The 26,335-nt window shown below is 32.8% G+C and overlaps 1 protein-coding gene across 11 annotated transcripts in view; it reads left to right on the plus strand.

Moving 5' to 3' along the window:
- Positions 1-26,335, plus strand: part of LOC143234868 (uncharacterized) — a 128,040-nt gene that overhangs the window by 54,346 nt on the left and 47,359 nt on the right. For all 11 annotated transcript variants that reach the window (XM_076472565.1, XM_076472567.1, XM_076472566.1 and 8 more), the window contains exons 2-3: positions 5,754-6,395; positions 7,629-7,938. In XM_076472565.1, coding sequence (XP_076328680.1) covers positions 5,754-6,395; positions 7,629-7,938 — 952 coding nt within the window. The remainder of the gene's footprint in view (positions 1-5,753; positions 6,396-7,628; positions 7,939-26,335) is intronic.

The following is a 26,335-nucleotide window of genomic DNA, read 5'->3' on the forward strand; positions in this document are numbered from 1 at the left end:
AACCTGTGACCTTCAGATTGTGAGTCGAGCACCCTAACCACCTCGTTGAGAGAGACCTTGCTTTTGCAGCTCGACAATTCTGCCACGTTCAAACTGTCAACTTTTTAGCCATTTCCATGTTTTTACCCAATGTAACACAGGAAATATCAGTGGGAGATGTTGACAACGCTAATGCTTGAACACAAATAACTAACTTTTGTTACGTGGTTACCGATTAACGCTTCGTTTCAGCTTATATCGACCATGCCAAAGCAAATGTTTTAAAGTTATTCGCAATGACGGCCGTGCAACTCACTACTGAGACCTGTTGTTGGGCATTTCCTACCCTGTTTAGGACGTCTTTTTGGTATGGTCTTAAACTTTTGACCAGCTAGTATTTAGGCTAATTTCATAGTGTTCACATTTTCCCTATTAAATACTAAAAATGTTTTTTATTTTTATTTTCCCTTTTCATATTTTCATCTTTCGAAGCTCTACTCGAATAAGTGGTTGAAAATGCATATTTTTTCGCTATGATCATTGGCTTTAAGATTTTGGCCAGCAGTGTATTTTAATCTTCCCATGTACAAAGGCTTGTTTAAATTCAGTGAGAAATTATAGTGACATTAATGTCGGCCGTCTTTATCAACGGACGCGAACAATTTGTGACAGGACAATTTGTTTTCTTTGTTTGTTTTTTTGAATTTCGCACAAAGCTACTCGAGGGCTATCTCTGCTAGCCGTCCCTAATTTAGCAGTGTAAGACTAGAGGGAAGGCAGCTAGTCATCACCACTCACCGCCAACTCTTGGGCTACTCTTTTACCAACGAATAATGGGATTATTCGAGAATGTTTGACGCGACGAGGATGCGAACCCGCGACGGCAAGACAATGAGAAATTATATTCTACATATGTCCATCAAGTTTCATTAAAATAGAAATATTTTCCACTGAATAATTGAGCAACATTAATGTGAAAAATCAGTTTCAGCGTTAAAAGACAGCGAATTTTTTGGTTTTCATGACCTTGCTGTGACCATTACCTTAGTTAAGTCATAATTCAAATATACGCTAACTTTTGCCCAAATCCATTAAGTCATTTTTAAAAAAAATCTTACTAATAAAAACACAAACATACACGGGTTGAAAACATAACCTCCGCCTTCCTACAGTGGCAGAAGCAGTAACTTAAATTTCTAATAAGATTTTAATATATTTTAGCTAAAATATCTTAAGCCTTTAAAGTTTACTTTCTGTTAAAATGGGCGATAATTCAGTCATTCAAGACGATCCTAATTGACATACTTGAACACGCTGTAAAGGCCTGCCATTATTGATAAAGACAAAACAAAAAGTAATTACAACTGATATATAACTTATTTCTAGTTCTTCACTTCCTCCCTAAATGTTTTTTGTTCATTTTTTTTGGGGGGGGTGTGAGGTAAACATATAAGGTGGGAAAATCAACAAATCATGTTTATTTGTTTTTTGCACATTTAAGACAAAGGTGAAATACGTTTGCATCCAGTAATCAGTTACTGTGATAAATAAGTACGTAAAAAAACATGAGAGATAGGATTGGTATTTCTCATTTGAAAATAAATTGATAAATGTAGCAATTAGTGAGTTTGAGACATTCAGGTAATTAATGTTGAGAAAAGAACTAGGGTGACATGAGAAGCCTTATGGAGCTCGTTTAACTTACTTTCTAGATTAACTACATTTACAGTCCAGTTGACGATAACCTTAAAAACAAACCGTGTGTAAAATTCGGCAAATTAGAATTAATGATGGAAAGTATCGCGTTCTAACTGAAAAAATGCAAAGTGTTTTATGTCATTGGTAAATTCATTTAAAGAATCAGTAACGACATGTCTGACATGTGGTTACTGCAGTTTTTATGAAAACTCAACTTACGGATTTGTGGAAATGAAACTTGTGTAATGAGAAGGAAATGCGGTAAGTAATTAAGCTTTAACTGAACTTGTTCCTAATTTATATTTTCATACAGTATTTTACATTTGCAAACTACGCGTCATCTGTTACTGTCATCGTCGCATGTAAAAAAAATAATTTTGGTAACTTCATGGAGTTGTTGAATATTGCTATTTTAGCTTCTAGTTAATTGCTAATTTTCTCTATCAGTTGATGACTTTGTAAGAATTTTCTTTATCTTTCGGTTTGTTTAGTTAGTATGGAGAGTAAAAACTTCGTCAATTCATTAAACTTAGAGCACCAACTACAAGTGTTTCCCTATTCCGTCGTCTTTCTTACACCGAATAGACTAATTTTTAATCTCTCTCTCTTTGGTCATAACTGATATATTCCACACTTTGTCCACTGTTATTGTACATGAGGTCTACACGTTGGAGTTTATTATATGCTTTGAGATGTTTCTCTCTTCGATTGGTTTGGGGAGCATGTTTGGTGCGACGGGAATTCGAACCCGCGACCCTCGGAGTGGGAGTCGAGTGCCTTAACCACTTGGCTATGCCGGGCCATTGTTTCTCTCTTCTTGTTGAGCTTGACATGGCCAGGTGGTTAGGCCGCTAGAGTCGTGATATAAAGGTCGCTGGTTCGAATCCCCATCACACCACACATGCTCACTCTTTCAGCCGCGGGGTTGTTATAATGTACAGTCAATCGCACTATTTGTTGGTAAAAAGTAGCTCAAGAATTAGCGGTGTGTGGTATTGACTAACTGCCTTCCCTCTAAACTTACACTGTTAAATTAAGAACGGCTAGCGCAGATATCCCTCATGTAGCTTTGCGCGAAATTCCAAAAACAAACTCTTATTGTTTTGCCGAGTTTTATAAATGGGTATCCATTGAAAACGTTCATTAATCTTCCTGATTTTATTAATCAGTTTGCTTTGTTCAAAACTCCTCTGTTTTTATCTCTCCCCTCATTTGAAGTTCTCTCACCAAGAATGTTATATATGATATCTTTTGTCAAGCTATTGAGAACTGTCGACCGAACTGAACTTCAGAAGATATTTAAAAATAAAACAATCGGCTTTGTAGGCCAACTTGTGACAAAAGCGACCACATAAGTGAAGCAGCAGTGACTGGTGAAACCTTACTTAAATGAACAGACTTTTATGTTTTTTCTAGATATAAAATTTTAAGTCTTGTGCTGAGTTTTTTTTCCGTTTTAGGATCATAAAAAGTCACAAAATTACGAATCGCCAAGTTTCATCATGTCAGTCGTGAGTTACTGCTAACAAACTAGAATTACATGGATCATTATTGTTTCGAAGAGGTAAAAAAAAATATTATAATTTTAGGACAAAGAACTGACTCATTAGTATTAACTTCATTTATAAATCATAATATCTCCAGTAGTATGTCTTCGGATTTCTTCCTCCACTACAAACGTGATATATTTCTTAATTTTAAACAAACAAAATAAATCACAAATATTGCTCATATAACCTAATGGTATTTAATTAGATGAAACAATTACATTTTATACAGTTATAAATCATATAGTGCAATTCATTTTGATTATTATTATTTTTTAGTTAGGCTAACATCAAAATCATCCATTTTCCATTTTTAAATGTCGGACTGTTTGTGTGGCAAGTTGTTAGAGCTTAAAAGTGTGAGCAACGAAAAGATTCTAATAATAAATTTACCATATTGTATGAGCCATATGGGGCGCCAACAGCTCTTTCAGCCAACACTACAGTTCATCAACATAATGCAGCTGGGATAGTACAAACATAGTAACGGTCTGAGGCACTACTTGGGCTTCGCTTTGTCCACTGTAGGGAATCGAGGCTCATATTTTAGCGTTCTAGGTAGGCAATATTACCGCTGACCTACCGGAGAACAAAGGTAAGCAATGAGTTACGTGTGCTCTCTCTATTACGAGTAACTGAATCTTGGATTTTAGTGCTCAAAGTATTGCTGGTCCACTTGAAAATCTGATTAATAAAGTGAATAAAACAAAAACATTGTGTGTGTGTGTGTGTGGGTGCAATGAAAGATAAAGTATTTATCATAGGTTATAACTGACTAGCTTAAGTAACATACCATCATCAGGGCTAGAGCCTTTGTAATTTTTATTCTTAATATTGTAGTACAGTATGCCTGAAAAATATATAAAGTAACGCATTCTTGATATGAAGAAAATTAAATACATAATTTATTCAGTTGCGTTTGAGTAGAATTCATCTCTTAAAAGTAATGACACTATTATCGAAAGCATTGTAGTCTAGCTGCCTTTTTGGATAACATATTTGAAAATATAATATTTTCACACGTTAAGATAATTTTTAAGTTTATCTCTTGTGTTAAAAATGTTAATGGAAATTAAAATTTTGTTTGGGAATTAACAAGAAGACTTCAATGTGCTATGGAGAGCTTGTTGAGTTTTTGGAACATACTGAAAAAGTTATATATGTATTTCCCGAAATCTTATAAATACACATAGGTAATGTTTATTTAAAGTTATACTTTGCTGATATTCTTGAGCGTAATTCAAGCAACGTGCTTTTATATATACCCAGTTAAAATCCGTGATGTGTAAGTAGTTCAGATTTTTGAATCTGAAATTATATACTCGGGTCAACTTATTTTTGAATAGTATTTGAATAGATATCCCTAATAATGCAATGCAACCTATTTGCATGATTCAACGAAACAAACTGTGATTTCAAACATTCAATTAAAGCTTATAATATTTTTCCATCTATTAGCTGTTCTGATAAGAAATCTACTTTTTTTGCACAACTTAATAAGATAGTCTCGACCAAAATTTAAAATCTTCGCGTTTGGAAGCAAGATATATATGGAAGAAGACGTTAGATAGGCATATGTTTTAATTCACCGAACATGCGCTCTATATTGTATAAGTTCTCCACCCATGACGGTGTATCTGGTTTGATTAACCCGATAACCACCTGTATAAAGTATGTCTGGGAAAAACATTAAATAAAAGAATATTTACAATTGGTGACATCAAAATTCGCGAGTAATCTCGAAAAAAAATCGTCTGGTAAAGACACAAATTGATGGCTGAGTGCATGTAATTTCTTGCTTTCATTTCTCTATTATTTTCCACTGAGCAATGCTAATAGACACTCAAAAACATCTTATGTATGTGAACATATGAATTAATAACAAAAATTTACTGGACCCTGTAGATCTATTTACTCTTTCCACCAGTTGACATTTAAATTTCTTTTACTACTAATCCTGAAAGGCCAGGTTGTTAAGGCACCCGACTTGTAATTGAATCCCCGTCACACTCAATGTGCTCGCCCTTTCAGCCGTAAGGGTGTTATAATTTGGGAAATCATTTCAATACATGATAAGAGCAATTTCATTCATCAAAATGTTTATATAATATCTAGTACACTTACTAGAAAATAATGAAGGAATAGGGTCGCCGAAAAACATGGTAGATTTCTTATATTTCACTAAATATTTCTAGTAAAAAGTCGAAACGACGTTAAACAATGTACAACGTAAGCATTAATATCATGGACTAATTTATGCTGTTGAAGAATATTCTATACTTCTCATATATCAATATATATTACCTTAAGGGCTTATAATGTTAAAATAATGGCCCAATGCCTTCGTTGGGGAAACACAGATACATTATTGTATAGCTTTGTGATTGACAACTAATAAACAAAGTATATATTAATCTTCAAAATCCGGAATTATGAAGCCTAGACCCTCTATTTAACTATATGAAAACAATTCCATCAGTAATTAAATTCTTATATTATTTCTAAGCTACTCTTTTACTTTTCCTACAGAACGATGTCTTCAAAACGCAAGAGTACACCCTCAAAGATGTTAACGAATGAATTAGATCAGGAAAACAACGTCGACATTCCGTCAGACGTAGAGAAAAGCAACCACTCTCACTACTCGGCGACAAATCCTAACAAAGATGATTCTCCTGATCTTGCAGAAGACAATATTCATCGCAAGAACTCTGATATTATTCAACGGCTGAGTTACTTTGAGGTTGAACGTGGATCATATGAATCGAAAGAAGCTTCTTGTGATAACACTGAAATCGACTCGTTTGACAGTGGTATTAAGGACTTTGACCTAACACCAACTTCTAGGCTGCTGCACAACCGAAAGCGAAGACTTTTACAGAACATTTCTTCTGACCACTCAGAGACTACTACAGATTCAGAATATGAATCTGAAGAGGGTCACAAAACTTCTGAAAGGGAAAGTCATGCTCAATCTGAGGCCAACCAGTCGCCACAATCATCCCTAACCCTGGAAACCTTACGGTCAGCTAATGGGCTTTATGGGAAGCGCTCGATGGATGACGTGTTGAAGAGGCTTGCCTCTAAAATGAACACCAGCGCATCACTGGTTGATGAATCAGCTGTTTTATACAACTGTCATACAAGTATTTCCAACACTGGTTTCAGACGGTAAGTACGCCTCTATATAATCTGTATAAATTAAGTAACTTGTGAAACACCTAATATTCTTAAGTAACTTGAATCTTTTAAATTGAGAGGTAGCACAGTTCTCTTTCAAATGAGAGAGAGAAGGCATAGCTCTGACTTTTCCTAAGAAGACCTGGATCAACTCATTACAAGAAATCATGCTTTCATGGTTTGTGTTCTTAACATTACAATGGCTGTTTAAATTACCACATAGCCCTCTATTTTCATGATTAGATATAAACACTATCAAATTTAGTAAAACCTTTGAATAAGACGTAAACATAAATTTATAATTCTTTTCTACTTTCTTCACATTATCAATATACGATAGTTGTAAGATGTGTGTGATCTTTCAAAGAACTCTCCTACTAAAAGTAACTATTAGCTTTAAAAATACGTTTTTTGTTAGAATTTACTAATTGATACAATGGTCCAAGTTTTAAATAATTTAATGAGTTATTATTTATGAATATGATATTTATATAAATTTATATTTTAATCACACTTTAAATAATATAACTTAAAAAACACAAATGCATATCACAGAATAAGCGGTGCGTGTGTATGTTAGATACCTACCACTTATTCTGTGCTATTTTTTAGCTTTTAGGATGGCAGAGTATATATATATACATTGATAACAGAATACTTCTTATGATGTATACGTGTTTAATATAAAGTTATTTTAATGTAAGTTGCTCATTCTAACAAAACAAAATACTTTTAGCAGTATTCATGGTTTCTAATCTAGCCGTTTAATTCATGTGTCGCTATAAGCACAGAATACCGTTAAAGTGTACAATATTTGTGGTTCCTGACCTGACTGTTTCATGTGTCGCATAATGTGCCATCTAGGCTATAAGTACCAAAAACCGATAATGTATGCAACATCTATAGTTTATGATCTTGCCATTTATTTAGTTCATGTGTTGTATAATGTGCCATTCACGCTATAATTAATGAATACCGTTAATATATTCAACATTTGTTATACCTGGCCTGACTGTTTTGTTTATGTATTACATAATGTGTCATTCAGGCTGTACATAACGAATAGCATTAAGATATATAAAATGTTCACATGAGTTCTACATTACTAATATGTGAAAAATGGTATGGTCGAACAAAAACAAAGCAACAGAATTTACATAAAAATACTTAATAATATCATAAAATTGTGTCGCAGGCATTTACAGTACTTTATAACGTCTTTAGATTGGAACGAGTTCTACAACATCCTGAAATAAAAATCCTAACCCAATCTAACGGGAAGAAAATACCAACTACTTGTGTTGATGTCAAGAAGACAATACCAACTGTTTGTGCTAATGACAGGAAGATAGTACCAACTATTTGTGATAATAATAATAAGACAATACTAACTACTTGTGATGATAATAGGAAGACAATACTAACTAGTGCTAGTGATGCTATAAACGAGAAAGAACGCCGTTTGACTGATATGATAAACCAGCTTCAAGAACTCAGAGAACAACTGAAAAATCATCAGAAACGAATTAGTCAGGTAAGGTTTCTACTTTTTTTATTATTTGCGTCTGTGATTGTGAATGAATTTTTGATAGAACCGTTATAATACTTTGTGAGACTGTATGCAGAACGCACGAACACTTGTTAATATAGATAAAACACTATATCAAAGTGGATCAGCTTTTAAAACCATATTACTCAGTTATGTAATTTAATGTGTGTTTTTTATAATGATTAAACGAAGAATAGGTAATATTTATTTTAAAGTAAATGGTCAAACTTTTCAAATTTAATCAAATGTTTAATATCTGTGCAACATTTAGAAACACTTTGTTTTGTTACGTGGTGGAGTTCTACTACACTTTGGAACTTCTGCTATTATTTATTATTTTCAAAAGTATTGCTAAATGTAACAAACGCATTTAAACGTTTATTGCTCATATTTTTGTAGTACTTCTTGAAGAAACTTACCAGACAAAGTTCCAAAGTAACTGTTTTTTTTATTAAATTCTAATACTTTCAATTTGTGTGTTTTATTAAGCACAAAGAAACAAAATTAGGTATCTTTGTTACGCCGCCACGGACATCAATTTTCTCTTTATGTCATTAAAAGATTTCAGATTTGTCAATGAAATATTGGGGTGGGGGAGGTAGTTTCTATTTATGTTCTTACTTCTTGTAACTCAAAGGATTTTTGTTTCAATTTCGTGGAATATACTGGAAGGTTCAATTCCATTTTGGGGGAAAGGTGCTTATTCATTAGAGATGTATAGTTATTGGTTAATGAACGTTTTATAACATTCATAAACATAAAGACAAATTCGAAATTAATAAAAGCCTTATAACCCAAAAGCTTCCGACATTTTTATGCACCAGTAAATGAAAACGAACCTTTAAATGTACTGTTATGTCCTGTGGTTGTTGTTCAGGTTGAATAAATGAAATAACCTCTTTAAGAAATCATTAATAATAATTTACTTACCTTAAATTCAGATAACGAAATTTACATCTTTTCTGAATATTGAGGTGCTAATATTTGAATATACTTAATCAAAGAACATAACACATTCATTAACGGCAATGCTTTATTCCCTATTGTAAAAACCTCACGCACTTATCCAACGATATGTTAAAATTGTAGTAAATCCAAATTAACTGCCTTTTTTAAAATTATAGCAAATAGAACTGATCAACTATACGTAAATACTAGACGTGAGAATGATAAACTACATTAGTTTCATTGTTCTGTTTCTACAAAGTTATTGAAATGTAGTTACATTTTAAGTACAGCCGTTAATAATACTATACTGTAATACTATCAAACCGTCTGGACTTACTATTTTAAGGACGGCAAGTTTGCGTAAATCTGATATGTATGTGGTAACGAATAAAGCTGGTGTTACTGCCTTTTATGTGACACTTACCTGTTTTTATTTAACACTAGAAATTCTACATGCACATTCAATGTAATAACTTATGTTGTAAATTATCGAACAGTTTTGAAATTTATAACACTGAAATTTTAATCTGGCTAAAGTGAGGAAGACAGGACAGTTAGGCTTCAAGTTCCCAAAGTAAAATATATGGTAAGAGCGGCACGTCGAGAGCTATTATTTGAAGCATTTAAGCATTGTTTTTCTTACTGAACCTGTCGCGTAAATAAATTATAGTTCTGATAAAATCGTAACAATTTAAAATGTCAACATAACAAATCAATGTTCCCATCAGTGTACTTATCAGAAACTTGTAATATATTTTCTCGAACTTTTGGTTTTATTGAAGTCACACGTAGGTACTCCCAGCTTACTTATGCCATAACATGTAATCACAGACGCTGGCTCCGGAACGGAAAATTGTCGGTATCAGTTTACTACCACTTTTTTTTCTGTTTTATTTCCGGATTGCATCTTTACCATATGTGCTCCAAATTGTCTTTTTTTACTTTTGTTTATGTTTTAACCGTGTATTACTTTCTTAAACACTTCGCTTCCAAGAACTCCACAAGTGATTCGCTTGATTCACAGTCTATGTATAGATTCTGGTTGTTCTAGTCACTCTTCAGTATAACACAGTCGCTACTTTTGTATAAATGTAATCTATTAAGCCTTACCATGAGCTGATTGTCTATTTTTGAATTTTGAAATTATAAAAAAAAATCAAGGTTTGTCTATAAACAATGAAACAAGTGTAGAACTTGGAGTCACGCTCTCAAAGTGTAATTTTTGCATGCACTTTTTTATTGTAAGATTAGGTTTGTATTGTAAGAATGTCGTTTTGTACATCACATGACGATAAAAAACAACTGAAAGCCTCATCTTATTTCAGTTGTTATTCACGTAGTGGCTAAAATGACATTATATTAATAATAAGAAATTAACAGTCGTTAAAAGTACCTCTAAAAATTCTAATAATTTCTATAAAATGTTATCCTTTCATGTTTTACCAAGACGTTTTAGTTGAATTGTTACTTACACAATTTCAAGTATTGTAAATTCTTTGATAACTATTATTTCCGTCCTCCCCCAGTGGCTCAGCTAAAAGTCAGGTCTTAATGCCCGTAGTAAGCACAGCATAGATATCCCTTTGGGCACCTTTGTGTTTAACAAAAACCAACAAAATATTATATAATATTTACCTGCAACCTACTGGTTATATTTTGGCTTAAGGTTCTAGTAAAGAACCTTAACAACTCTTTAATTCGGTGATATATCAAATATCCTTGTCAAAAAATAGGCTTCAGACCCGATCCATGCGTTATGCTCAAGCTTTCTTACCTGATCAAGCATCTGTATCTTGCTTTCAACCTGGTGATATAAGCTTTTGGGTGAATACGAAATGAAGGTTTACAAAAATCACGTTATCGTGGAAGAAAAGCTGGCATCGTTCCATAATATGGTTAGTGAAAAGACACCAGCTGTTTCCATTCACAGTCGGCATAACGATAATGGTGGACGTTTATGTCGTGCCATCAAGGAACTATTTGAACGTCATATTTCTACAAAATGAAGATACTTTGTTCTGGACTTTTATCATTTGTTTGATCTGGATGGCGCCTTGTTATTTGGGATGACAAATAGGCGGAGTTGTTGACGTGGCGGCGCTTTCTGTATTTTAGTGTCTACTCCAAGCATCCCACAGCTAAGAAAGGGAACGGATGAAGTGTCAAACATCAAAACATTGTTTCTTACATCACGTATGTTGCTTCTATTTTTGAACCTATTTGTGACATTTATAACATGGCAGGTGCTTAGATTGCTCTGTTCTTGTAGCATTTGAATTCTTTTGCCTGCACGTGCATGTTTTCTAATGCCAGTAGCATTGTTTGGGAACATCATTGGCCGGCTTCTTCAATAAAATTTGTATTTACAAAAAATGGCATTATATCAACTTTGTAGAGAATGTATGTTTGTGTTTTCGTATAGCAAAGCCACATTGGGCTATCTGCTGAGCCCCCCCAAGGGGACTCGAACCGCTGTTTTTAGCGTTGTAAATCTGTAGTCTTACCACTGTACTAGCGGTGAGCGTTAGAGAGGGTTTCTAATTTGAAGTTGAATGTTATTAAAAAGCCAACTGTTCTGATAAACTATCGTACAAACGTATCTTAAGTATTACCTTTTGTTGTTTATATTCATGTTAAACTCTCTCTTCGAACCATAATCTGCTGTATGCTCTCAGTGCATGACATTTAAAATCAAAAGATAATTCTGGGTCCCACAAAATCAACTTGGGAAATGTGATTTCGACTTCCAGCAGTCTATATTTGTTTTCTCACAGCAATATCTATCTCATTTCCCATTTCTAAAGATACGAAGTTTTTCTGTTAAATTGTTGCTGATTTATCGCAAAGCTACACAAAAAACTATCTGTGTTCTGGTTACCTCGGAGAATCCAAGCAGGATTTTATCATTTTAAGTCCGTAAACTTTCCATTGAACCACTGGAAGGTAGCGGCTACTACTGAAATAAACAGAATATAAATAGGTTATTAAAAATTTACTATTAGAGATAACATGTAAAGCAGATCTCATAATGGTCATATGCCTCAGAAAAATTTTAAAATCTAGGAACAGTGAATATTTTTATTAAGAGAAAGAAAGTGGATATTTTCCCTTTAATTTCCAATAATAATATTCTACTTGTATACGTCAAGTTGTGTTCTACATGAATGCATAGGCGGAGTTACAAGAGAGTGAGAGAACAATGGGTGCTTACTCCATATTTTTGTGTGAGATATAATATACACACGACACTCATAGCAATTAATTCACCAAATTTTGCTCCTTCCCCATATTTCAGTCCCAAATTCTCGCCTGTCCATGTGTGTATGTACATTATTAATTATAAAGTTACCATTTTGCAATCACAGTCGATTTTAATGCTCAAATGGCATATATTTAGCTGTTTTTTTAATTAATGCCCATTAGCTGAACTGGTCTGATATTATTTATATGAAGAACTTCAAAATATAATCCTATAAATCATTATTTTACTTATATAGAAGATCCTCTTTCGGCCTAAGACTAACCAAATGAATACTTTGAGATTTATTCAGTTTACACAGCGCAATGGTTTCTGATCCGTTTACATCACGTTCATTTCTAGGCATAAATCTCAAAAAGAATCTTAGACCTTTTTTTTTCACTATTAGTATTACTTGGGAACAAAATTTTGACACTTAAGCTCATTACTTAATATAATTAATAAACTCTTAAATCTCCAGAGCATAACAACAGGTTATAAATAAATCATGAAGGGAGGGGGGGTCAGTTTAATAATATCACACTGACACTACTTATGTACAACCGAAGGATAGTGTTCAAATTTTTAAAGTTTTGTTACTCAGAGTGAGTATTTGTCAGTATTGAACCACGTTATTTTCAAGCAAAGTTTTGCTTCACCTAAAGTTTTCAAACTCTTATGATTGGCAACATACTGCTAATTTTTATCAGAAATATTTTTCCAATTTCATCTCATATTTTCTTGTGGAGATTTTGGAATTGCAGGTGAAACTGAAGCCTAGTTTAACTTTACTCATGTAAAAGAATATAGTTTATATAGTCATAACAAATATATACTTGTTTTAAGTATCTTCCTATGAGTCAGAGGTAAGTTTTTGGACTTACAACGCTAAAATACAGGGATACATTCCTCAGGTTGGACTACCCCGCTAGAACAGTGGTAAATTTACGTATTTACAACGCAAAAGCAGGGGTTCGATTCCCCTTGGTGGACTCAGCAGATAGCCACACGTGGCTTTGTTAGGAGAAAACACACACATACACGGTGGACAGAATGTATATAGTGCATTATATCACTTTGCTCTGAATAACATTACAGCTTCAAAAGTATGATTCTTTAAAGCAATACATTTTATTTTCAGTATGACTTTTTAACAAATAAACGTTTGCAGATATATAAACAATCTTAAGTTAGTTAAAAATGCGTTTTTTTCTTCGTACAATGTTGTACAACTGTTTTGTTTTTGAAATAAATGTACATCGAAAGGTTAAAAGCAAAAATAACAATCCTTATCAATATGTTATGCATTTAAAAATATAGAACTAAGAGTGAGCACAACTAAGTTATCTTGTAATATCCTTATAGTTAATAACATAATAATTCACGTAAATACCTGTACTCATCTCCATGTCGTCTTACGCGAAAGAAAACTGAAGTACTGAGTATTTGAACCTGGTGATACGTATAGATAAACGGGCTATCATGACGCCATAGCAGATCTAAAATTAAGCTACTTGGTGTTTAACCTAGTGGTATACAATATCAAATTAAGCTACTTGGTGTTTAACCTAGTGGTATACAACAATATCAACTGTAGCAATAATGACTAAGTTATTTCACTTGTTGGATCGTATAAAAATCCCAATTATTCCACACAATAAGCGAACAGGCAAACCACCCTATGGCATTTATATATAAATAGGTGACAGTGTATTTTTCTAACATTCCAAGTTCTATATTTCAACAATACATAAATATTGTATCTTTCTGTGGTTAGAAGGTTGTGCGGGAAGTGTCAAGAAAACATGCATTAGCCCTTTCTTCAGATTCATAATAAAACTTGAACAGTAACTCATTTATTTGTGAAAATTAGTACCTTTATATTATTTAATAAAGTATCCCATGTACTTCATTTATAAAGTACATGCTGACGTATACCTTTAGTATTGCGTATCCTATAATGACACAAAACACAGAACAAAATCATACTAACAGTTAACATTTATAATATAAAATATTAAGAGTAAAGAACACAAAATCCGACGTTTTTTGGTACAATGATAGGTAAAACTGTATTATTAGCTGCAACCAACTAGTTTCGGTAGCACAGTTGCTATCACCAAACTACACTTTATTATTTATTTGCATTGTTACACGATACCAAAATAAATTTTATCTTTATTGTTCGTAATAATTTATATTGTACCAATATATAAAATAATTTAATTTTATATTTCATTCTGTACTATATCATATTGTATTTTATAATTTAATTACGAACTTCTTATTAAGTTACGTCCCTCAGTGGCGCAGCAGTATGTCTGCTGGCCAATACCGTTAAACACTGGGTTTCGGGTTTCGATAGCCGGATTAGGTAGAGCACAGAGAGCCCACTAAGTAGCTTTGTCCTTAGTTCTAAACAAACATTAACTTATAAATGAGTTAATGAAATCGATTTTACAAGGGTACAATAAGCTAAATACAAGTTAGTATAATAAATTCAATATCAGAAAACTAAAACTCATAATGATTAAAACCCAATTAATTCGGCGCCTTCAGTGATGAGGACATTTTCGGCCTTAATTCTAATAATGTCTTACAAAGTTCGGCCAACTAACGACACTTAAGTTAGTCCAAAATTTACTTACTAAATATACTAAAGTAACAACGCAAAATAATATAACATTAGAAATATAAAGAATATTCAAAAGTACTTAAAAATATACCAATAAGAATTGATTAAAGTAAGTGTCTATTAAGAAGAAGGAGATGATCCATACATCTCACTCACTCACGAGATTGCAGTATGTTTATAATCGTTTGGCAAAAACACTGGAAGAATTTTAGTGATGTGAAACTTAGTAAAAATGAATATTGCATTTTCATGTATTTTGTATTACATAGTGACAGTACATTCTATTCATAGGGCTTTCTTTTCATTAACGTAATGCTGATTTAGGTTTTTGTCTTACATTTTATTTTTAATGACTTATATGTATAAGTTATACCTTTAACTTACATTATGTTATTTAGTTCCATTGTACATATTTCAGCATACACTGTATTTTAATGTTACATTGTATAGTTCAGTGAAGTTTTTACATACCACCGGTATACAACATGGTTTTTATGTTACAGTCAGCTGTTAAGTGATACGTATCGCTTATGTATTATACATGTTAATGGTATATACCGTACCTTAATGTTACCTTATGTTATTAAGTAACATCTTAATATACCATTATACACTATACCTTGCTGTTACGTTGTAATGTTCAGTAAGATTTTAATAATGCCGGTATAATCATGGTTTCACTATTCAGTTGTTCAGAGATATTGTACATGTTACATGTAAAATGGATGATAACGAAGCTGACGAATGTTCACAAACATACAATCATAAAATCTGAATCAGAAAGTGTTTTCATGGGGAAGATGGTCGAAGAAACTAGAATGCCATTGAAGAATATAACTGTCAACTGTTTGTGTGCGTGTGTACAATTGGGCTGCTTTAGCTCTGTATTCTTATGACATTAGCTGAGTTTTAGAAAGAAGCACCACAAGACGAAATCGAAGAACAATGACATGGCTGTTCTTCAAAAAAGTCTGATGTCTTGGAAACAGTAGTGTAAAATCGTTTATTAAAGGCAAAGGAAGCATATAATTCACGATTGCTGAATTAAATACTGTCCTCAGTGCTAGTATGTCGAACTTAATAATCTGGAAAGTTTAAATGTCCTTTCATTCAACTTTTTTGTGACATTGTAGTTGTTGTTCTTTTTTTCAATAGTTCCATTCCATTACTTGTACGCAAGGTATGCTCATGTTATAAAGATTACTAATGTTGTTTTTATAAATAATGTCAGGTTAAATCATCTATTCCTAGTGCAATTCGCTGTTAACAAAATATACCTTTTTTCTCCATAAAAGTAAAACAATTATAACTTCCTATTCATATGATGCCGTTTTTGTTTCACATTGAAAATCAACGCCCTTGTAGCAACGTATTTTAAGTTTATGTTGCTATGAAATTTTCCTTCGCCAGATCTCACTTGTATTGTTTCTTTGTTTTGGAATTTTGCACAAAGCTACTCGAGGGCTATCTGTGCTAGCCGTCCCTAATTTAGCAGTGTAAGACTAGAGGGAAGGCAGCTAGTCATCACCACCCACCGCCAACTCTTGGGCTACTCTTTTACCAACGAATTGTGGGATTGACTGTCACATTATAACGCTCCCACGACTGAAAGGGCGAGCATGTTTGGCGCGACGGGAATGCGAACCCGCGACCCTCAGATTACTCGCTTCTACAGATCGCTTTTTCAGCCATAAGTATTTAGTGTTCTGTTGCCCATATTCCTGATCCATTTTAATAGTTTCAAAACACGTTGAAACAATCTGTAGGTTAAAAGGATATCACGTTGTGATGAATCCTATATGAAATTTGTCAACATTGAGAAGTTAAGTCAAGTATGCATCACTTCATCATTGATCATATTGTGCCTGTGCACAGCTTCTTCACTGTATGATAGACAACAAAAGTAATCCACATGAATGCTGTGTGACATACAACAAAATTAGTCCATAGGAGTGCTGTGTGACAGACAACAAAAGTAATCCACAGGAGTGTTGTGTGACAAACAACAAAAGTAATTCAGAGGAGTGCTGTGTGACAGACAACAAAAGTAGTCCATAGGAGTCTGTGTGATAAAGAACAAAAGTAGTCCAAATGGGTGCTGTATATATGACAAGCGATAAAAGTAGCTAACAATATTTCACTGAGTAATAATATTTTTACTTTTTCTTGTTCCTGAGCAGAAAGTGTTATTTCTCAATTACGTATGCCTAAAGTAAATGGAAAAGACCTATTTTACTCTTCAAACTTTTTTTGTTAACTGCTTAATGAAATTTTCAAATTTACCCATTTTCAAGAACATTCCAGATAGATTCAGTGCTGAGTAGTTGATAGAGTATTTTCTCGAACTTACAAGAATTTTCAGGCACTTTCTAGAATGTTGTGGAACTTACGAGAATTTTCGAGAACCTTTTAGAATTTTCTAGAATTTCCATAGTAATATATATAAAGGGGCTCACCACTCACCACTTCATTTTTGTTCTAACTGCCTAAGTGAACACATAGACCTATCTGGTTTTATCAGAGATGGCATCAAGAAGCTGCAAGCATTCTCCAGACGCATTCTGCTATGTATTTGGCTAATTTATTAAGACAAGAGCGAAAAGTACTCTGTGACAGTATCTGCTAAAATGTATGAAGCCTACAAGGTATATTTCAGCATGCCTGTTGGGGATCAAGACTAACAGGTAAGATGGACAATTTTTGTTTGCTTGAATAGTAAGATTTTATATTATACAAATTTTAAAATTTAAATATTTTTAACTTATTTTTTCAAAATTTTAATAGTATAGAAAAAATATCACATAAAATATTTTACATGAACCTCTTACACATTAGTTGTGGATGAAATAAATTTCTTCTTCATAATAACAATAATATTTTGTTCTTTTGCAGGATGATACAGTGGGAAAAAGAGAGCCATGAAGTTCGCTATTCCAAGAATTTTGCGTGTATTCACTGACCAATCAAGCAATTGCTACTTCTGCATGGTGGAGCTTTCCAAACGTCGGGCTGGCAAAAATGCATCTGCTATCGTGTTTTCGGACCTTTCATCATCCATCGCTTCAGTGCCACACTGCCCTGAGCTCCCTGTACCCACTCCGGCAGAGACAAAGCAGCCATCCTCAGAAGAGAGCAGCAAATCAGAAGAGGAGATGAATGTTGAAGATACGGATTACAATTTCAGAGGTGCAGCTGGTGAGAGAAACCCATACAACCCCAACCAAAGAGACCTCAATGACTTGATTAGAGATCTTGGTCTATCAAAGTCGAATGCCGAGACTATATTTGTGGGCTGATATGTGAAAGTGATTTGCATTACAGTCGTAAATCACGAAAAAACTACTCACTTCTAAACGTTTTTGTATCACTTTAGTATAAATACATGTAAATCTTGATTCATATGTTGTTTTATTCAGACCTCATGTGAATGAAAATGTGCAAATGTGTCTGTTTGTACACAGAAAATAGGTTAATTTCTAAATTTCGTTATCCAAATCACAAAAGCAAAGTTTAAAGGGAATAATGGCTATTTTTTGTACTTTTACATCATAAGCAATTAAGAAATAACACATACTATTCAGGAACAAAATTTGTGTTACATAATGTAATAAATGTGCTTATAAAGGTTTAAATTAAGTTATGTTTAGTTATTTAGTTTAACAATATTTTGTTCGTAGTCAAAGTTGCTATAGCATTTTATTTTTTGTATGGTATACATGAATACTAGTTTTAAAGTCTGTCTAATGTCAAACTTGTTACGTGCAATCATTAAAAACAATGCTTGCAAAACTATCTGGAACCTTACAAAACAGTTCATTACTTTTGATATGTGAATTATATTTTCACTATTTTTAGAAACTCTTGTCAAGTTTTTCAGTTGCTAGAAAACTTGAGCAGAAAACACGTGTGTGTGTTTTCTTATTGCAAAGCCACATGTGACTATCTGCTGAGCCCAGCGAGGGGAATCGAACCGCTGACTTTAGTATTGCAAATCCGTAGACATTCCGCTGTACTAGCGGGGAGCGGCAGACAACATCAGTGTATAAAGATTACTGTTTAACATCAAAATGACGATAAAGTCTCATTTTTTTTAAACATAGTTTATAAAAATAGCAGCCTTTTCCAAAATAAAGTTTAAAATACTAATATTTATTGGTTATTTGAACATGCAAATTTCTATCAAGTGTCTTTTTAAAAAAAAACCTTATTTAGATTTTAGTCCACTGTGCATACAAAATTTCTAGCACTTATGAAGGAATTCAATAATATCAAATAACTTTTAAGGAAAAGCAGTTTTCCTATTTATGTCATTTACAGAATACTTCGCACCCGTCTAAATAAAAGAAATATTTTATAATCCCTCCACATTCGAAGAACCTTATATATTTTGCTGTTATTATCTTTACATACGTGGGTAAATATTCTTTCACTATTAAAAATCACTAAAGAAAAGTACAACTGAGGTGTGTTTTAAACCTAGCTATCGCATACATTTTCTTTTCTTTCTTTTTTGGATTTAAGGACCGTATTCCAGGATTAAACTCATAAAATTTAGTTAATAAATTTACTTGTCCATGCTGTCACCAAGACTATATCGGTCACTAAAAGAACATTCAAGTATGAGATGCACGACTAGATCGAGTGCGCTCGAGCATGCTCTAGGTGAGTGTGACGTAGTCGTCTATTAATATTATTTTAATGTTTTAGCAAGAGCCAGTAATGAAAAGAGCTTGCTCATACAGACTGAGGCCTGAGATTAACCAAATGAAGCTCACCGTATAAATTATTCATTATGTATATATGTGTGACAAATAAGAAAAGTAGCGCATACTGTCTATAGGAAAGGCAAGGAAATTAGCCCACAAGAGTGAATATTAGAGAAAAGTAGCCTATAAGTAGCCTATATGACAGAAAAGAAAAGTAGTCCAATAGAGCATTATCTATTTGAGAGGCAAGGAAAGTTGCTCATAAGGGTAGCGGTTTTATGACAGGCAAAGAAAGTAGCCTATTAGGGATCTGTGTATAATACTTGCAACAAAGGTAGTTTGCAGAAGTATTTTCTCTGTGAAAAACAAAAAAGAAAAGAAGTATTATATTAAGCTACTGTTTTTATGATAGGCAAAGACAGTAGTCCACAAGTTGCTTTCTGTACTATCTGCATGACAGGAATCAAAGTAGGCCATAAGAGTGCTGTAGATCCGTGTCAACTCAATAAAACCCATTCGTTTGAGATGTAGATACAGAATTGGTCTTATATATATATATCAGCCAAAACATAACGAGCAGTAATTTTTCACACTACACGAAGAGTTGACAATCTTAGTTGGTCGCAAATCATTAAGTAAATTGTGATCTGTAATCAATATGTTAAGCTTATATGTTAAAAAAGAAAATAAGAAAAAACAAGCGTAATTCTTCAAGGGTTAGCTGTACGGAAGTTTTATTTTCATTTGGATTCACCGTACAAATGAATGGCTGAAAATTTATGGCTTACTTGGCAAGCAACAAAATTTAGTTCCTATGTTTACAGAAGATGTCAGTTTAAAGGAAGTTTAGTTCTCTTGCAGAATCCCTTGGGGCAGAACACAGTAAACGCGCTCTTATCATCTTGATCCTTCTTGTTATGCCGTCTTCCTCTGTCCAAATTTGGCTAGAGATGTTGCTGGGTGATATAACAGTCACTAAGGGCACTGACATGTCATATTCCTAAGACTAAATGTAGTAGGTATTACTTAGAACAGAATTGAATTTTGTTGCTAGTATCTTTTACGGCCAAAGTTTCTGGATCTCTGCCAAAGAATCAATAGCATTTAAATACTGTAAGCTAAAATAAAATAAAGATATTAAACGCAAAAAAAAATCAGGAAAAGCCAGCTTAAACATAAAATATTTTTCTTTGTAATATAATTTAGGCTATCTAATTCTAATTTATTCTACTTTATTAAAAATGGTTCACTGTTTAAAAAAATTCAAATGGAATTGTTGGAATTTCCATTAACTAATTTTTAGGTTTCTATGTAGTTTAGATAAGTTACCAATAGTTCACAACACATTGTTCTGCAATTAGTTATTTTGTACTTATCTATACGAATACACAGGCGGATCAACATTCAAAATCCCAGCTGCGACCAGTCATTCATTTTATATTATCTATTGATAAATACCAAAGTTACCAAACTGGTTTCTTAGTAATGTCACGTGACCCATTTGTTCACTCCCAACTGGCCTTGAACGAAGTAAAAACCTAAAGGAAGATCAACACACATCTATAAAAACAGTCTAAATGGTTGTAGTGTGGCTTTCGATGGCTGATCAAAGAACATACTTGTACAGATTTATCCAACAAGAAATGTTTTTTGCAACTCTAACTTCTTCTATTATCCAACTGTGTTTAACGTCTTGAAATAAATTAGTAAGTCACAAATAATCTCTTAATGACCTTAAACATCGTAAACAGTCTTAATTTTGTCATCTACTTTTAGCAAGCAAATGAATGTTTAAGAAATAAATATACAATTTTTGTTAGATGAAAGATATATTAGGAAGTATGCCGGTAACAAAAGTAGAAATATACTATTATTTTATAAGAGCGAAAACTTTCAGACTATTATTTGTTAATATTATCATGCTATAAATATACTGCCATTCTGCCTATTATGTTCTATTAAATAAGTATACAACAAGTTCACACAATTATTCTCAGTTGTCTCTTTAAATCACTGAATTTAAAGTTTCCTTAATTCTTCAAGGACGATCTATATACATTAGGGAAAATATTTGGAAATTTAATTCATTTGGCAAATTACATTCGGTCAATCACACACACTATTGCAAATTTTCTGTATATTTCTTAAGGTATTAATAGCATTTGGTAAAAGCAACTGTAATATAATGGTACAGTTACTCAAATACTTAACAAGGTAAATAATTAATCACAAAACAAACTAACAATCGCTATTTTTAAATCTGATTCGCTGCAAATGTAGAGCATTCAATCCAGGAACTAAAATAAATAAGTACCAATGTGCAGGTAGTGAAAAGTATAACTTGCCAGACTAACCTGTAGATCTGATGTTCAATAAGGTGCATTCTTCACATTGTTGGTTGACATATTTCATAAAGTATAAGACAGTCATTTCTATATTTTCATTCTTAAATCACTTTGAGAATGTATGAGATGTATTTAGGAGGCACATTGCATCTCACCTAGTGGCTCCAGGCACTAAATATGGCCTGGAAAGAAGAGCTCTATCAGAAGTAGTCGAGGGTGTAATTTCTATTTCTAATTCTATATCTACTGCTATTCTTTATTTCTTATAAATAAATGGGGTTAAGGCTGATAGATGGTGTATACCGATCGCTATGTGGGTCCTACTTCCTTAATCACCTCCAAAACCAAGGGTACATTTTATAATCCACATTGTAGCTTGTACCCTGGGATATTTTTAGTTGATGCAGCATTTTTTTTGTTTTAGTTTGGGTTTGTTTTTGAGTTAAAATAAATTATTTTTACATATATATAACTTCTTATTGTTTTAAATGTTTGTAAGCATTATTATACACGTTCATTCATTACATTGTCACGCTATCTTTGATTTAAAATATTTTCGTTTACGGATTTACTGTTCAGTTAGCAATATCTGAAGAAGGTAAGTGATTGTTTTAAGTGTATATATTAATATATATATGTGTGTGTGTGTGTGTGTGTGTGTAGCTAACGTCTTGGTGGTTTTACGTTTTTCTTCAAACCCTATTATAGCCAACAACCGAATTGGAAATGTTGACCATCAGGTATGCCTTCTAAACATAATCCTTGTTAAATACGATCATTTGATGAGCTTCGTCACATCAGCTTCTTGATCATTTTCACCCAGGCTGTATTTGAGAGGATATAAAAAATCTTAGAATGTTATATCGTTCTGCCATTATGTATTAAGAACTTCATTACATCATGGGCTCAAAATAAGCATCAGTTTATGTTACCGACTAGAAGTTGTTGTTGTTGTTGTTTTGAATTAAGTACAAAGCATCACAATGGGCTATCTGTGCTCTGCCCACCACGGGTATCGCAACCCGGATTTTAGCGTTGTAAGTCCAAAGACATAACGCTGAGCCACTGGGGGACACCGAATTGTAATCTCATTGTGAAAGCACATATACTGAAATACTGCTGGTAGCGTACGATATAAATGCATGTGATCACATAAGACCAAAATTCACTCATTACCTTTGTATGGAAAAATACTAATGTTTCTCTGAAGAAAAAAAAACTTTGATAAAAGTTTCATTTATTATGAAACTGAAAAAAAATTGAATTTAATACTGCACACACTCAAAACTTAATTTATAAGATCTTATTTTTTACTGTTAGTTTAATTAGCTATTTTACAACAAAGCCATATGTGGCTTACCTGTTGTGTACACCTTAGGAAATCGAACCCCAGATTTTAGGGTTGTGAATATGTAAACCTATAGCTGTCTTACAGTGGGACTCTATCAATTTAATATCTGATAAAGAGTATTTGAGAACCAAGTTTTGTTATCAGAATAACGTATTACTCCTCTACAAAACAAAATAAATATGACGTTGGCTGATAACCTGTCATATCATAAATGAAGTTATCAAATATTACCAAATAAATATATCAAAATGTTATATTTATGTATAAGTTTTGTTTGGTTTGTTTTTCATTTCGTTCAAAACTACACAAGATGCTATCTGCGCTAGCTGTCCCTAATGTATAAGTGATGGACTAGTGGGAAGGCAGCTAGTCAAATACCATCCACCTCCAAATCTTGGACGACTATTTTTACCAACAAATAGTGAGGTTGACCGTAAATTGTAACGTCCTCACAGCTGACGGTCGAACGTCTTCGGTAACAGAGATTCGAACCGATTTCGTAAAGGAAACTGATTATTTATTTAAGTGCCAAATAAGCATAAGTTGCCAAAGGATATGTTTCTTTAACTAGAGGTTGTCCTCCATAGATTTCAACCGCAATAATCACGAACGTTGTTCCTATAGAAAATATAGCAATCATCCATTGTCTATATTCCTCATAGGTATGTCTCTAGTTTTGAACGACAAAATGCAGACTTAGACTTGGTATAAAAATGCATCCTCGGAAAGGTAACATGTAGAGCACATGTATAATTTGAATTATAAGTTTGATTTGGATGAGACTATACTTAACAGTGTTATGAAGGAAAGGGATCTGAAACCATCCAAGGAGTCTGCTGTTACTAGTGGTAGAACAAATTGGGGTTTATGTTGTATCTACAGAAACATTTGATACAAGTCTCATAGTTTATAATTTCATTGTTTATGCCACTGTGAGAGCCAACATTTGAGATATTGTGTTCAGTCTTAGAATTTTTACCTTGGAAAAAGACATCAAAATATTGAAAAACTTTCAGAGGAGGGTTACTAGAATGGTACCTGGGATGGAGGGATATGAGGATAGGCTAGAATCTCTCAAGTAGTTTTCTCTTGAAAAAAAACAGAAGAGTTAAAGGATTGAGGTGTGTAAGATTGTTAAGGGAATTGATAGTGTTAATTTAACATCTTTTTTATACATACAACAATAATGGTAGTAGGACTAATAGACATGAATATAAATTTTGGCAGGGTAGAAGCCATCTTCATCAAAGACACCTTTAATTTTCTAACAGAGTGGTAGGTCTATAGAATATGTTGCCTTCAGATATTGTAGAGGCAGTAAATTTAAGTGAAAATAAGAAAAATCCCTATGAATGCTAAGAGCTAGTTTTAAGTGTTTATTTTAAGTTAACTTAGTTTCGAGTGTGGAATAGTCGAGATGGACCAATAGATCCCATGTTATCCAAAAACGTTATGTTTTGGAACAGTGAAACAAACTATACTAAGAAAAATAACAGTGTGATGTACAACACAGTGAAATAATCTACATTAAGAAAAATAGTATTTTGATGTACATCATGGTGAAACAAGCTTCACTAAGAAAACTAACAATGTGATATATAACATAGTGAAACAAGCTACATTGAAAACGGTAACATTGTGATACAAAACATAATTAAACAAGCTATACGAAGACCAACAACAATATACCAATATACAAAATTGTGAAACGAGCTGTACTAAGAACAACAGCAATACAATGTACAACATAATGAAACAAGCTGTACTAAGAACAACAACAAAACAAGGTACAACATAATGAAACAAGCTGTACTAAAAACACAACAGTACAATGTACTACATAATGAAACAAGCTGTACTAAGAACAACAACAGAACAAGATACAACATAATGAAACAAGCTGTACTAAGAACAATAACAGAACAAGGTACAACATAATGATACAAGCTGTACTAAAAACACAACAGTACATTGTACTACATAATGAAACAAATTGTACTAAAACAACGACAGTACAACAATGTACATCATAATGAAACAAGCTATACCAAGAACAACAACAACACAATTTACCTTATTATGAAACAAGCTGTACTAAGAACAAAACAATAATGTACAACATAATGATACAAGCTGTACTAAAATAAAAGGAGTACAATATGCGTCATATTGAAACAAGCTCAACTAAGAACAATGTACAACATAATAAAACAAGCTGTACTAAGAATAACAACAATACCATGTACACTATAATGAAACAAGCTGCCCTAAAACAACAACAGTACAATGTACGGCATAATGAAACAAGTTGTACTAAGAACAATAAACACAACAATGTACAATGTACATCATAATGAAATAAGCTTAAGTAAGAACAACAACAGAATAATGTGCAACATAATGAAACAAGCTGTACTAAAACAACAACAGTATAATGTACGACATAATGAAACAAGCTGTACTAAGAAAAACAACAGTACAATGCACATCATAATTAAACAAGCTGTACTAAGAACAACAACCGAACAAGATACAACATAATGATACAAGCTGTACTAAAATGACAACAATACAATGTACGATATAATGAAACAGACTGTACTAAGAACAAAAACAGTACAATACACATCATAATTAAACAGGCTGTACTTAAACAACGACAGAACAATGTACATCATAATGAAACAAGCTGTACTGTACAAAGAACAACAACAGTACAAAGTGCAACACAATGAAACAAGCTGTACGAAGAACATAACATAGCAAAATGGGTTATGATTTACAATATAGTAAAACATAGTCACTAAAAATAAATAAATTGGAAGGTTCTCCAAATGGTGTGGCATAGGGATAATTAGTTTCATAAGCTGATCTGTTTTGTTTTTTAACAATTCACAGATGAAGCTGTAGGTATATTTATGTAAATATATATAATGACTTTCTACGCCAAAGAATACCATCTTAGCTTTGTTACTTCTAATAAGAAATTTTTAATATAACATAATGTCAGGTAACCAGTATGTATAATATAAGAACATATTGTTTCATATATGGCTGATATGATACTTTTTTATTATTACATCGAGAACCCCTTTAATGATATAATAGAAATCTTAAATAATAGCTACTCTGAGGTACCCTACTTTCTATGAAAATCAT

Source organism: Tachypleus tridentatus, chromosome 12 (assembly GCF_004210375.1).
Source record: "Tachypleus tridentatus isolate NWPU-2018 chromosome 12, ASM421037v1, whole genome shotgun sequence".
Lineage (NCBI taxonomy): Eukaryota > Metazoa > Arthropoda > Merostomata > Xiphosura > Limulidae > Tachypleus > Tachypleus tridentatus.